The following is a 15,306-nucleotide window of genomic DNA, read 5'->3' on the forward strand; positions in this document are numbered from 1 at the left end:
CTCTATATTTCAAGCTAAGTCTAGAACCTGTATAATTTCTATTTTTTTCTGTTGTTTTAAATTATTTTAATCATCTACTTCTTCTAAATCTAGTTTGTGTCTCTACATACAATCCAATCGAAGCAAATGTTACGTTTTGTCTTGTTAGTGATTGTTACGTCCCTTTGTTATGATTATATAGTTGCGTCCCTTGAGTCATCACTGGGTCATCCGTAATTTGTAGTTAATAAATTTAATTAACGTGTTATTATTTGGTTTTGCAAATCTATTAGTTAATTATACAATCATCAATACGTTTAAATGAGTAAAATTATTAAAATTGTATCAAAACGTAAAAAAATACGCTAGTGATCACAAGCAGGGACAGGTGACCACAGGCAAAAGAAAAGGGGGGAAAAGTAGATCACAAGGAGGTTCGTCACTAAAACATGAATATCTCAAATACTATGCGTATGAATACAAAATAACTCATGCATTTTAGAGTAGAATGGCAGTGGAGTAATAAAGTACTTTCGGTTTGTTTCTGTGTGAAACGGTTACAAAATAGCGCCCGATGAAAATCGGAAGTTCGGAATTTTTTGCTATGTGTGACCACACGCGGAACTTTACTCTAGATCTATTTGACATAGAATGAAAACCAAAGCATAGAAATACTCTCCATCCAAAGAAGAATAAAAATATGTATTCCCTTTTTTCCATTCGCAATATAACTTTTAAATATATGCCCCCGAAACAGACGACCCAGTCGTCCTGGACCCGACTAAAGTTTTCCCGGTTTTGCCTCCAAACGACAGGTCTTTCCTCCATCCGACTAAGTCATATTTTGCTGTTTTTTTCAGCTCAGTTGAATAAATAATCTTGTACTATTAATATTTTATGTGTTTAGTTTTGTGTTTCAGTGTGTATTTGATTTTAAATGGCAAAAATAATCTAATTTATAACAATAGAAAAAAAATAGTAGGGGAGATAACTCTTCCCAATAAAATGCTTGTGTTATGGTTTACTATGGGTATCGTTTCCAGGCAAAACGTGTAAAATTTCATCCTCCTTACGACTACCCCCAAAAAAAATGTATTTAGTAGGCCTAAAGAAAATAGCATTTTCTATAAATATAGGCCCTATATGTTCTGTAGCCTATCCCGTTCAATTTCAGTTCATTTTTTCTGAAAAAAAATAAACATTGTTTTAAAAATACGCTAAGTCTGGAGGAGGCTTTGCTTGTTATTGCATAGAAATTTTGTATTATAGCCGCCGCCAGTGTCGTGTGTGGGATGAACGGGGAGGTCAACTGTGATGAGACGAGAATGTGACATGTTGTGAATGCGGATTGGAAGAAGTAGCAAAAGAAAAACTTATAAATGGGAGTCTAATGAACTGGGTTAGATGTACTATGTGTGAAAGATGGTGTCACGAGGTGTGTTTGAGTAGTGCTAGGACTGTTTCAGAAGATTTTGTTTGTAATTAAAATTACTTAATTAAAAAATAAATTACACTTTTTAGAACACTTTTTGCAAGTACAACAATCCATGAATACATGTTGCAGAATATCTCTCCTGCTGACAAGATTATACCAGTTGACAATGACACATCTCACTTTTGTATAAACATGAGCGGGCTAGATTTTAAAAATTAATGCCGACTGAGACGGGATTTTCCTCTCGCTAACGATGTTAGGATTTTTAAATAGATAGATCTAGATGTAGATCTATCTATCTTCTTAGTATCTATCTATCTATATAATAAAATCTAGATAAAAAATAACAACATACACCATTCGTGTTAAAGGGTATGGCTAAATGCTTGTTTATTTTAAAACAAAAAAAATAATTTAAATAAAGATGAAAAAAGCATGAAAAAACTTTTTTTTTCGCAAAAAGTGTCTCGCTATTTACCCTTAATTCCGCAGGTATGTCTCGCATTTTCCCGCCTCGCCATTTCGCTTTTCGCGTCTCGCAATCTCCCAACACCCAAAATTAATTCAGAAATTTTATATTTTTAGAATCAATGCTATAAAAGTTGCAAATCCAGAGAACTTGAAAATAATTTGTTGAGTTTAAAGCTACATTAGTACATAAAGTTACCGGATGTTTCACATTCGTAAGACAAATATTGATTGGCTGTACAGGAACTCAGTGATCGATAACTATTTGTTCACAAAACTTTGCAGACGAAGTTTTTAAATAGGCCTAACAATTCAAATTTAAACCCCATGACCTGGTTTTCATTCTTTTCACTTACAATGTGTACAATAAAATTTATGGCAGCCTATTGAATAGCAGGATGCCATTGTTTATGTCGCCATTTCATGTGAAAACCTAGGCTAATTTTTTTTTTTTTATTTAGGCCCCTAGTTACCGAAAATATTAAAAACATCAAATAGGCCTACATCTAATCTTTAGTTAAGTCCAAAAAAACCATGCAGACAGGATTTTATAACCATATTAATTGTAACTACGCCGTGCATGATTTTTAAATTATTTAATGGGCTTCTCTAATACTTTCTCACTCGCGTCCATTAATTAGATCTAGCTTGCTGCTAGTCTAGGCCCAGTGAAATTAATTTAAAAAATGGTAAAAAGGATTGCAAAAATAGTATTTAAAAAAGATGACTAAATTTATATCCTAGAACCCGGGTCCGTACACAATTTTGAAAATGAAACCAAAGATTGTAACTTATGATTTGTGCTTATACTTGTGCTGAGAAACTTGTGTCTGCTCTTAAAAATTACGCAAATCTCTTCCCCCCCCCCCCCACCCCGTATAATAAGTCATAGCATGAACTGTACCATAACCTTTATCCCCTCCCCCTTCTCCCCCACCCACCCCCCAGCCAAACAGCACCAGCTATATACTTTATATACCTGCATATTTTATATTCAGGGTTCGTGTATATGTGTATAACTAATATATTGTTTTACTTTTACTGAAATTAAATTTTTGCATTGGCTTAGCTAATTAAATGTATTATTATTTCCTTTTTTTTAAATGTACAAATTGGGTTTCTTTTTTGTTTTTAAAATCTCCTTGAATTTTTTTTTAAACTCCTGGAAAAGTCCTGGAAAACTCCTGGAATTTTATTTGAACTTTTGAGCATGAACCCTGTATATTCTATCATTTTTATTATAGTATTTAATATTAATATGATAAGCTTTATCATTATATATATGTGTATTATACTTCATCCTTTATTGTTTATTTGTAAACAGATCTTGGCTTTGATTTGTCCTTCAAAACTGCTGATGATGCTGGACTAGCTCTGGTAAAATATGGAGAGTTTCTGTATGACAATCTTGTCCTGTTTTCACCATCTGTTGAAGGTATGTAAAATCTTCATATGGCAGGATATAATTTGGACCAACTTCAAGTACTAATGTATTCATTTCTATTGCTTAGTTATAACGTGTCACTTTTCTCTTTCAAATTTTTAGAGTTTGGGGGATCTATCGATGTGTCAGCCATAACCAACTTCATTGATGGTGGTGGAAATGTCCTTATTGCTGCTAGCTCTTCCATTGGTAAAATTTTACATTTCATTTTAATGTCACAATTGAAAATATGTAATGAGCAATTATTTATGTTCTTTTATGTATTTGATAATTCCCGACCTGTAAACTGGCCGTAACATAACGTTTTTTTTTTTTTTTTTGCACTTGTTTAGGCGATCCTGTGAGAGAATTGGCCACTGAGTGTGGTGTTGAATTTGATGAAGAAAACAGTGCGGTCATTGATCACCTGAACTATGATGTTAATGATGGTGGGAAGGTAAGGATAGTGGTGTCTATCCTTTATCAAATATAACAGTTTGAGAAAACAAAAATTAAAAATTGCTCTATCATCACTATTTTTGTTTCTAAACTTAAATTAAAAATAAATTTAATAATAAAAAGGTATATTTACATATGAAAGAATATATAACGTTAATAAATATAAATTTCTGTTAATGCTAAGTCAGTTTAACAGCTTAGCAAAAGATATATTTATTTTAGAGCTGTTGAAATTATTATGTTCTAATAATTATAACACAGAATCTATATGTAAATTCAGGCATGCGTGGTTTAAAAGTGTTTAATTTACAATTCTGTTCTAATATAATAACTGTATGTAACCACAGGAGTTCATCTAAGTTTTGTTTAATTTTAATTTGCAGCACACACTGATTGTAGCTGACCCTGAGAACCTGATGAAAGCTCCTATGATTGTTGGAGAAAAGAACACATCTCCTTTCTTGTTTAGAGGTGTAGGGTAAGTTTTTCAGAACAATAATAAGGGTAGCTGCAGTTAGATACATTTAAAAAGTATAAACTTAAAAATTAATCATGTTTTAAAAAAAAAATGTTTAAAAAGACATTCATTACGTTATTAAATAGACAAAAGTTTACTTTTTAAACCAGTGATTGCTTTCTATTTTAGGATGGTGAGTGACCCTGACAATCCTCTGGTATTGAGTTTACTGAGAGCTTCCTCAACAGCTTACTCTTACAAACCCAATGAGAAAATTGATGAGGTAAGCATCTCATATTTTGTTTTTTCTCTCATAATAATCTCTTGTCTCATTGAGCTGTATTTGTATTGGTAGTGCTAGCAATTTTTTGCTCAAGTAATTAAGTCATAAGTTACTGTTACTTAGTTATTTATTAAAAATAAACTAATAGCCTTTATATCATGACAATTTAAAATCTTACATAGACTACTTCAATGAATATTGCTTGAATATGGATTTCTAATTACTATTAACTGACTATAAACATTTTGAAAAAATCTTCATTATCAGTTCCCTATGGCTGTAGGCAGTAGCACACTGCTGGTAGCTGCTCTTCAAGCTCGCAACAATGCCAGAGTTGTCTTTGTTGGTTCCCTGGACTTCTTCAGTGATGAGTTCTTCCAGGCTAGTGTTCAGAAGTCCAGTGGGGGCAAGAAGTAAGTGTAGTAGCAGACATTACTTGTGTAGAGGCAGGTCATTTAGTAGGTTATGTGGTTTTTTTTATAAACTTAGCTCCAGTCTGTTCACTTTTGTAAATTATTTAGTGAATTCCTAAATAAAAATAATCAACAGGTTTGAGAAGTCTGGGAATGAGGCTTTAGCTCTTAACCTTGCACGTTGGGCCTTCAAGGACAAGGGTGTTCTTAGAGTTGGTAAAGTTGCTCACCACCTAGAGGGAGAGAAAACACCACCCCAGTCCTACACTGTCATGCAGCAAGTGGTTAGTGTACTTTTATTATACAGCAGTTTGGTTAGTGTAGAAAAAAATGTTCATTTTACTCACTAGTTCAGTAATTAAAAGCCATTTGTGCACTTTTTACTCTTCTGTTTAAGAGTAGAATTATTATTTTATTTCTAACTTTATGTTAGTTATAAAATTCATTTGACTATGATAATGAGTTTTCTTGCAACTTCCCTATTAGGAATATTCCATTGTGATTGAAGAACTGAACAATGGCAAGTGGGAGCCATTCAAGGCTGATGATGTTCAACTTGAGTTTGTTCGCATTGATCCATTTGTTCGCACAACCCTGAAACCCAAAAGTTTGTACACATTTATATTCTTATCATTGTATCTTATAACTAATTTTTAAATCGTTTTTGTTTTTGTGATTCAATACTATGGGTTTAGCTGCAAAGTGTCATGTTCATCAGTTAATTTGTTTTAAAATTACCTCAACACTGCCCAGCTGCCTTTTCAGGTACCCATAAAAGCTTGATGGGCTGAAGGGTGTCCCAAAGACTAGAGTTTGGGATCCAACTTGTGATGTTTAGCTTAGCAATCTATAGCTCCATTGTAGTCCATGCCATTCCTATATTGTCTCTTAATACTCTTGTTAATCGTCTTTATTTAGTTTGTTTTTAAGCACCTAATGTTCAATGGTTTATGCCATAAGTAAACAGACAGTCTCTTGGGTAATTTTGGGTGTAAACATTTTCAAACACAGAGAAAAACATTTTCATTTTTAGAAAAATTCTTTTTGTGCATGTGTGATTGTGTAAATAAATAATGAGAAATTAATAATAAAAAATGTATTAAGAAACTAAAATCTAAACCACTTCCTGTATTTTTACTAGCTCAAAATGAATAAGGTGGAAGGTTACTTTGTTTTGTATTGTTTGAAAAATTGTAGGGTTTTTTTTTTTCATTTTTTTTGTAACCATTTGTTGCACATCTTCTTTTGTAACTAGGTGGAATCTTTAGCACCAACTTCAAGCTGCCTGATGTCTATGGTGTGTACCAGTTCAAGGTAGACTACAACAGGGTGGGGTACACCCGGCTCTACAGTGCTACACAGGTTTGTGTTGTTGTATAATATTGTCTTGATAAAGTACTTTTTTCTTCCAAGCCTCTTAGACTTGGCACTGACTAAAATCATTAATAAAAGAATTTAAATACTATATTGCTATGGTTTTATTAGATTTGTTTATTATCAGACGAGCATAGTTGTCGTTATATATTTTCAAAAATGTGATTGTTTAATTTCAGGTGTCTGTGCGACCATTAGAGCACACACAGTATGAGAGGTTTATACTTTCAGCTTACCCCTACTACGCCAGTGCATTTTCAATGATGGTGGGCGTCTTCTTGCTCAGCCTTGTCTTTTTACATTACAAGGACGAAATTAAAGACAAGAAGGAATAGACGTAGGGACCAGAAACATTTTTAGTGTTTTATGTTAGATTTTATTTTTTTAAATACATGAATGTTGTCCACAATTATTTATATAAAGACCATTAATTACTGAAAACTAAATCCATTTGTTTCTGTTTTATTAAATATTTCTTAAATTGTACAATCTTCTGTTTTCATTTTAAATCTACTTGTCTGCTTTATGGCTTTTACAGCTTTACCTTTCTTAGATAATAAATAAGTTTGAAATAAGTCGTATTATCCATTGAGTAGCCTACCTCAATCAATGAATGGTGATCGGACTCAATATATAGAGTAACACTTACTGATAGTTTATGAAACTATTATCTCACCATGTACTTTGTTGGATGGTAGAGCATACAACTGCTACACATGTAAAGTCTTGTTCTAATCAGTAGGACTTCCTTGAGTTCATCCAGCTGTAATGGGTACCTGACTCACATTAGGGAAAGTAAAGACAGATGGCCATACTATCTCTTCTTCTGCTTGGGTAACAGAAACAAACTCCACTCAAAGAAATGTTAAGTAAAATATTATATTAATTTTAAGCCTACTGTTTATTTTTCAGTAAAGGGGCTTAGTAATTTATTAATTACCTATTTTTAAAGCACTTCAGTTTCTATCTTTGTTTAAAGTAGGCCTACATATTCCCTTAAAACTGCAATGAATAATGCATTAAACCTATCTGAGAAATTATGGGAGGCAGATCAGGGTAGAAATAAAAAGCTTATTCTGAGCTACATTACTAAGGTAACTTAAAGGAATAGACTGCTTTACATAGAGACTTAAATATTTTTCTATATCAATAGTTTGACACAAACTTAAAAACTGTTAAATGACAGTGATAATAAAAAGCTTACCCAACCTTCCCGGAGGGGGAGGGATGGTTTTCGCTATCATGATTATATATAAATGGTGAGGGAGTGGGGTGAATAATTGATAGTTCACCCCCCCCCCCCCCAATGTATACATGGGTTATTTCTGATGCTATTAGAATGTTACTGTACATGGATCTTTTTTTTATTGGAGGGTAAGATAATACAACGAAAGAGTAATTAATATTTTGAACATTCAATGATGATGAAAACCTTAACCTTAGGAAAACATTCAAATTACATATTTAACAGTTTCTCATTATAAAGTACAGAAGTTGTGCTATATCAGTGGAATTTTTTCTCTTGTCAACACAACTTAAATGCCATTTCACTCAGATTTTGGAATGTCAACTCCGAGACTTTTTTCTTTTTGGTTGCATTTTTTCCTGCAGAAAATCACAGCACCAAAACTTGTTTATTTTGAAAGTGGTCTAAGGGCGATAACCGTGTATTTGATTAGGTTACAACTGGTTGCAAGAGTTATCGGTTATTATAGGCGTACAGATTGTTTCTTGAACCCACAGTGGATACAGAAGATAGCCTTTCACTCGGATCTTCACGAAGTATAAATCGTTTGATTCTGAAGAACAACCCACAGTAAAGGGCGAAAACTCTTCGATTGAAGACAAAAGCAAAGAAAATAAACGCCCCTTGTGAAGCGTTGAAAATTGTGAACAATATAGCCAGTATATGAGTTACCACGCATAGTTCATACGTCACTGGCTTGGCGAAAGAACTGACGATGGACGAACTAAGGCCGAATATCCAAGTGAAACCCATCACCGTGGACATGCGCAGATAAAGCATGACGTCAGAGCGCGCAGAAAGCTTCTGCGCAGAGGAATTAGAATGGCGGGAGCTGAGGCTCCGTTTGGTCATGCGAGAAATTCGCGAGATACCTAGTATTGTTTTAGCAAAAAATATCGAATTTGTGAAGAATATAATAAGGATGGGGGCTCCGAAAGCCAGGAATGCCGCTAAGGGCTGGTTGATCCAACAGACGCCATTTTGTGACTGACCTACTTTCATGTCTCCTGTCATGTTTAGAATAGATTTGATCGGGTAGGTGCCGAATTCTGTATCGACGTACTCAAAATCACTGAGGTTTTTCTGCTTTTCCCGAACGCTGCCGTACCCTATAGACACGTCATCAAGTAAATTAGAGAACTCGAGAAACACGCAGACAGACACAATAACAAACGGGAATCCCCAGGCGAAGATGGCGTAGCGAGGCACGTAACGTTGCTTGTCTCGCACAAGCGTGATGTACATCCTGTTTGCGAATGTTTTGTAAACGTCATAGCTCGTCACGTTCATCCAAAAATGAGCCGCTAAGAAAAAGTAATGCAGGCTAACGGCCACAGCCGAGCATAGCCAATCCGTCTTCACGGCGATACCTTCTGCGAAAATAATCTCCGCGGCTAGGAGAGCTAAGGTCAAGTTCATGGTGTTGACCCCTGGAAGGTTACGTAACTTCGGGAACAGGCAGTACGTCACTAAAACACAAGCGAGGCAGAAAATCGAAAGACGGCCCAGCACCATTGTTAGATATCCCTCCGCCTCTAAAGCCTTATCAAAGTCGTGACTACACCCGCCGTACACTGTAACCGTCCGCGGTAGAAACGTCTGCTGGTTTGCAAACGACTCCGGAACGCATATTGCGATTTTCCCAGTTGTTTCATTCACCACCACATAAGAAAACACGTCGTACATTTTCTCTTCAAAGATAATCGATCGATTCGTTAGTTCGATTGTATATTCGCTTCGATCTATTTCAATCCTTGAGCAATTTGAATTCACGATTCGTGGCATGAAGCAGACGAATGCGTATTTGGATAAATCCGTTAAATTCGTCTGCTCCGAGTTTTGACTTCCGGTGAGCATGATGAAGAGGTCGAACAACCCGACGCCGATGTAGGAGTTTGTTTTGTTGATGTACAACATGGTGGTGTTGTTGGTCTCTAACATGGTGAAGTCGTCGTCGTACACCATGTACTCGATCCCCCAGCGGCAGAAACTCGACGCATCCGCCACCGGATCGTTCGTGTCGTTTCCGCTGATGACGTCAATGTTGTTTCCGTTGACCTTGATCGAGAAGGTCTTGTCATCAATCATCTCGTTGATTTTCTGCAGGAGGGTGTGAGTACCCAGCTCGTGCGAGTCGTGGGGCGGGACGAGCACGAACTTCACGCGCATGGTCAAGCTCTGGTTCAACAAGTAGTTCACGACCTCGACCCCGGTCATGAGGGCGGCGGTCGCAAGGTCATGCGCCTGGATCATAATCCGGTCACTTCTGTTGTTGACTGGCTCTGTGACGTACAAAAAAGTCGTACCGTTTTCTGTGACGTAAGCAGCGTCCAATCCGTTTAAAAGATGCGTCACGTTCTGCTGACGCGGAGGTTTATGATACATTTTTCGGAAACTTTTAAGCCCGTAGCGCCCCGTTGAATTGAAATCACCTTTGTAGGCAAACTGTAGGTATTTCATTAGCGTTTTCTGTCGTCTGAAAGCGTACCTAAGCGCTTTGATGGCGCCTATAGTTTGAGGCGTGAGCTGGCTGTTGTTGTATTTTTTAATGTCCTCATCAATGGCGCGAAGCTGAGCGGTGATGTTTTTCAACATGAAGACAAGGTCCACTTTGGGTTCATGGTTATCTCTATTATTGCCGGGTGTTTTATTATCAGCGTTGTTAGACGCATGTTGTTTGTTAACAGTCCTATTCGAATCTTTATCTTTCGTTGAGCTTTTATCACCAATGTTAGGAACAGCCCCGTTTTTGAGAGAATTTACTCGGTTATATCCCTTGGGTGGACGAGTTATCGGGTCTGGCGGCGGATGAGTCGTCGCCCCCTGCTCGTCGACCAAGGGCGGGAACAGCTGGTCGTACTGCTCGTCTGTCAAGGTCGTGACCTTGAGTTGAAGGTCGTTGGATGACCCGACTTCGAAGGTCACGTTGACGTCCTTGATGCGGTCAACGCTGATGTTCAGATTGTCTGCAAATTGAAATTTAAAATGTTAATTTAAATTTACGTTTCTATTCAGTCGCAACCAGTGTTTTTTTCAGATTTTTCCTCCTGGGGGGAGGGGGCCCTTGAAACATTTGGGTGGGGGGCGAACAACATTCTCCAGGGGGGGAACGATATTGACACTAATAAAAGTATATATTTTCTATATATTTTCTATATAAAATCTATTTCGTTTGTGGCTGGGGCAGTACCTCGAAGAGATGCCTGAAAGAAACACGGATCGTAAATCAAATTTGGTATGCAGATATGATTTAAGCAATTATATAAGCTTTTTTTCGAACACTTACACTCCGAAATCAGTGTTACTTCCAGACTTTTTAGCGCAATTTCAATACTGACAATTGCGATTATTAATTCGTTATTTCTGGATGGATGGATGGATGGATGGATAGATGGATGGATGGATGGATGGATGGATGGATGGATGGACGGACGGACGGACGGACGGACGGACGGACGGACGGAGGGACGGACGGATGGATGGATGGATGGATGGATGGATGGATGGATGGATGGATGTGTGTCCGCAGCTTTAAGTCGTATCTCCTCCTCAACGAAGCAATATCGAGGACTAGTTCCAAAAGCAAATATATTAAGCAAGTTCCGAGGATGATTGTGGGCCAAAAACATTCCCGGAACTCCTTCCTGGATTTCCCGGAAAAGCCAAAATACCTCGAAAAAATGCAGTTTTTGGCCCATATCTCGGCAACCAGACCACTTAGCGACTTGAAACATTTACCAATCGATTCCTGCCATAATTTAGAACAATATTACCGAAGAAAGTTTTCAAAAATATCCTTTCGTTTGGTCACAAAAAATTAATTAAGGAAATTGCGCTTAAATTGTCACTAGACTTTTTATTAACTTGTTTCTCCGTGGGGGCACTTGATATTTTCGGGGAGCTGGGGGCGGCGGACATTTTCCGAGGGAGCGGACACTGGTAAATGTATGTTTTCTATATAAATTCCATTCGTTCGGGGGGGGGGGGGGGCGGTAGACTTTTGCCCCCCCCCCCCCCCCCCCCCACACGAAGAGATGCCTGTAAGAGACTCTGTCCGAAATCACATTTTTAACGTGCATAACAAAGACCCCACCTCTTATTTCTCTATCTAAGCTAAGCAAATTCATTCCAAATTTTTTATTTAACAAAACAGTACACTTAAGTTTACCTAAACACAACATTATGCCGCCTGCTTTTGACCAAAAACATTACACATATTCCTATGGCTCCCTGTTTCTAACACTAAACATTACACCTGAGTGGTTCTCTACCTAAACTAAGCGATTTTATTCGTACATTTTTGTTAGCAAAACACTACACTTATGGTTAATAAACTGTTAAACTAAATATTACATTATCTTTGACCTGAACCCACCTGTCCATAACCAAAACACCTGAACCCTACTGTTCACAACAAAACACCTAACACCTGTTTACAACAAAACACCTGACACCTGTTCTCACCTGCCACCTGCTTCTCTAAGATGCTGTCCATGTCTTGAAACAGCAGGTACAAATAGTCTCCAAAGTTGATGTTTAGCTGTAGAGATACTAAAGCCGTCTGGCCGACATTTCTTAGCTGTTCGATTGTGTGGATGTTCTAGAGAAAGTAAAATGAACAATAATCCGTGTAATTCTATTTAATCCAAGTATTTAACTACTGTTGTCTTTTAGACGTTCGTTGCACAATTGTTATGATGGTTTGTATTTGCTCCAGTAAAATGTTTGTTTACTTTTCAATACATTTTACATTCGGAATATTTTTTAATATGATCATATTTTCCCGTTTTCTCGACACATGGGGTGGATGAAGTAGAGTTCATCTGCTTCAGAGACCTCGGCACATGAAGGGATAGTGTGGTCAGTACTATGCCCAGTTAGGTAGTGAGTTAGGTACTCATCAGAGCTGGGTAAACGCAGGGATATTCTATTGACTTGAACTCGGATTCGAACTCGAGAGTTTCGGGCTTGCAGTCTAGAGCTCTACCGCTAGGCCACTCTCCCATATTATTTGAATATAGATCGGGGGTTTTATGTAAATATAGATCAGTTTTTAAAAAAAATAAAGATCACGGGTTAAATCAGATCTATGTAGGTCTATATGTTATAAACATTTATTTTATTTAGTATGAGGTATTTTACATTCCTTTATGTTTTCTTTGAGTGTTATTTTTACAAGTTTTCATATGTCAAGCTGTCCATTTGTTTGTCTTTTCATTGAGTGGGTGATTGTTGTGATCTATTTAGCAACTCGAGTTTTAATCATTTCTGTCTAATTGTATTCAAATTTTCAAGACTGCAACTACTAATATAATCGCTTATTGATTGCGCAAAGTAAGTGATTAGGAAGTGTTTAGATTAGGTCTTACCTCTGTTGGTGAGGTGAAGGTCTTGCTACTGATGGGACGACAGGTCTGACTGTAGAGGTCATAGGTCTCCCATTCTCGACATCTGCAGAATATGGAACATAGAAAGTAGAAAGTAGAACATAGAAAGTAGAAAGTAGAACATAGAAAGTAGAACATAGAAAGTAGAACATTGAAAGTAGAACATAGAAAGTAGAAGGTAGAACATAGAAAGTAGAACATAGAACATAGAACATAGAAAGTACAACATTGAAAGTAGAACATAGAAAATGGAACATAGAAAGTAGAACATAGAAAGTTGAACATAGAAAGTAGAACATAGAAAGTAGAACATTGAAAGTAGAACATAGAAAGTAGAACATAGAAATTTGAACATAGAAAGTAGAACATTGAGAGTAGAACATACATTGAAAGTAGATCATAGAAAATAGAACATTGAATGTAGAACATAGAAATTAAAACAGTGAAAGTAGAACATAGAAAAATAAAGTAAAATAAATTTAAAACAGAACAGAAAAAGGAATATAAAAGATAAAAAAAAAAACATTTTTAAGAAATCTAAAAAATAGAATGGAAAGTAGAATATAGAAAAATAACATAGGAGCTAGAACACAAAAAATACAAAATGGAAAATAGAACCGTAAACAGAAAACATCATTTAAAACAGAGAAAGCAGAACTATAAACCAAAATAAGTAATTTAAATAGAAATATAGAACTTAAAATTTCGAAAATATTTAAAACTCTGAAAATAGAACTTAAAACAATTAAAATAGAATTAAGAAAATCGCCAATAGAATAATTTACTGAACATATAATAGAGGTCATATCTAAAGAAAAGTACTGAAATAGAATAACGCACACACAAAGTAGACTATCTTAACAAAAACAAAATAGAACTTTACATAATAGAATTTACAATATATATATATATATATATATATATATATATATATATATATATATATATATATATATATGCAAGCGAGGTACAACGACTACTCACCTAGGCACGTACTCCTGTAGCACTTTGGGGGCGGCGCTAAACAGCAGGTGTGTGTCGCCCGTGAAATCAAAATTCATGAGGACGTTAAAAGAAACGGGAAAATCCGAAGTACTGGTGTCGCAGGATGCCGTGGTGCACCGGCGCGTGCTGAAGAATTTCTCCGCGGAGTGCACCTTGCACGGCGCGATCGCTTCCGGCAGCGAGGGCACGACGGCCTTGGTGCATTGGGAGGACTTCAAGAAGGTGTTGAGGAAGGAAATGTTAGCCAGGGATTGGACTGCAATGAAACTGGACGCTTGTAAAGTCTCGCAGATGAACTTGGTCGTCCAGGGCAGGATAACCTCGACCTTGTGGCACATGGCGCAGAAGACGTTGGCGAACACCGTTCCGGTTTCGTTTTGAACCGGAAGCAGCGGGACGATATCCAGTGACGTCATGGTCAGGTCTTTCCACGCCTCGCACTGGCGGCTCACGTGATCGTCCGGCCAACCGGAAGGGCAGTCGACCACCATGGAGAGCCACCGGATGTCGTGGTAGCCGAGCACGTGTTGGCATGACGTCACGACTTCCTCAGATTTATCCACCTCCCCCAAAGATTCTACTGACACCGCCTCCACTGTGGTGGAATTCCCCGATTGTTTTTGTGGAGTTTGTTTGTTTATTTTTCTCGGTGACGTCACGCGCTCTATATCAACGTGTCCAGATTTTTTCCCCTTCACGTAAAGACGGTAGTTAGATTTGGTCGCTCCTTCTACGGGATAAACACCGCTATACATATATTGTTTTTCCGATAGAAACGCTTTCATTTCAGAAATAAACGACTTGGAGTGAAAATCAACGCTCTTGTTTTTAAACTGCTGGAAAACGGTATGCACATGACTGTGTAGTTTTCGTGTGCTCTTGCTCATCTCGCTAAAGTTTTTCAAACTTCCGGCAAACTGGACCGGTAACTTCTCGTTGTCTTGCCCATGCGCACGATTTTTTCTTGAATTCAGAAATGGCGCCGATGAAGCTTCTAAATACTCTAGTTGACTTTTATCGCTATGAATGTTGAAAAGTTCGACTGGTAGTTCCTCTTTTCCTAATAAATGAGTCTTGTTAGTTCCCACGATGCCTCGTTTGTCTAAAGGCACTGCCGCGCATACGACTAAAACACAAACCGGAAGCCAAAAAAATTCAGCCATTTTGTTCATTATTTGCTACAAGAAAATACCCGTATTTATTTTACACAGAACTATGTACAATTTTATTTTATTTATTTATTCCAATATTGGAACTTGTTTATTCGTCTCCATTATGGCACATTTAGTCAGAAATCCGTTTGATGGATAAATTCCAGGAGTGTTAGGCGTGCATATGATGCATGATTGCCATGGTCATTATTTAGCGTCACTTTGT

General features: G+C 37.0%; 2 protein-coding genes across 2 annotated transcripts in view; one reads left to right on the forward strand and one right to left on the reverse strand.

Moving 5' to 3' along the window:
• LOC131941990 (dolichyl-diphosphooligosaccharide--protein glycosyltransferase 48 kDa subunit-like) overlaps positions 1–6,774 on the forward strand; it is a 7,711-nt gene extending 937 nt beyond the window's left edge. The window contains exons 2-11 of the mRNA XM_059301633.1: positions 3,207–3,317; positions 3,429–3,515; positions 3,659–3,762; positions 4,148–4,242; positions 4,411–4,504; positions 4,772–4,917; positions 5,054–5,201; positions 5,404–5,524; positions 6,173–6,279; positions 6,471–6,774. Coding sequence (XP_059157616.1) covers positions 3,207–3,317; positions 3,429–3,515; positions 3,659–3,762; positions 4,148–4,242; positions 4,411–4,504; positions 4,772–4,917; positions 5,054–5,201; positions 5,404–5,524; positions 6,173–6,279; positions 6,471–6,626 — 1,169 coding nt within the window. The 3' untranslated portion in view covers positions 6,627–6,774. The remainder of the gene's footprint in view (positions 1–3,206; positions 3,318–3,428; positions 3,516–3,658; positions 3,763–4,147; positions 4,243–4,410; positions 4,505–4,771; positions 4,918–5,053; positions 5,202–5,403; positions 5,525–6,172; positions 6,280–6,470) is intronic.
• A 1,129-nt stretch (positions 6,775–7,903) lies between these two features.
• On the reverse strand, positions 7,904–15,092 carry LOC131941982 (uncharacterized). Its single transcript, XM_059301621.1, has 4 exons — positions 13,909–15,092; positions 12,907–12,988; positions 12,002–12,137; positions 7,904–10,503 (listed from the first exon to the last, which is right to left on the reverse strand). Exons 1-4 carry the CDS (start codon positions 15,090–15,092, stop codon positions 7,991–7,993), a joined length of 3,915 nt encoding a protein of 1,304 aa, XP_059157604.1. The 3' UTR covers positions 7,904–7,990.
• Between the last annotated feature and the right edge of the window lie 214 nt (positions 15,093–15,306).

This window comes from Physella acuta, unplaced genomic scaffold, assembly GCF_028476545.2.
Source record: "Physella acuta isolate Inbredline_101_S28 unplaced genomic scaffold, ASM2847654v3 ptg000379l, whole genome shotgun sequence".
NCBI lineage: Eukaryota > Metazoa > Mollusca > Gastropoda > Physidae > Physella > Physella acuta.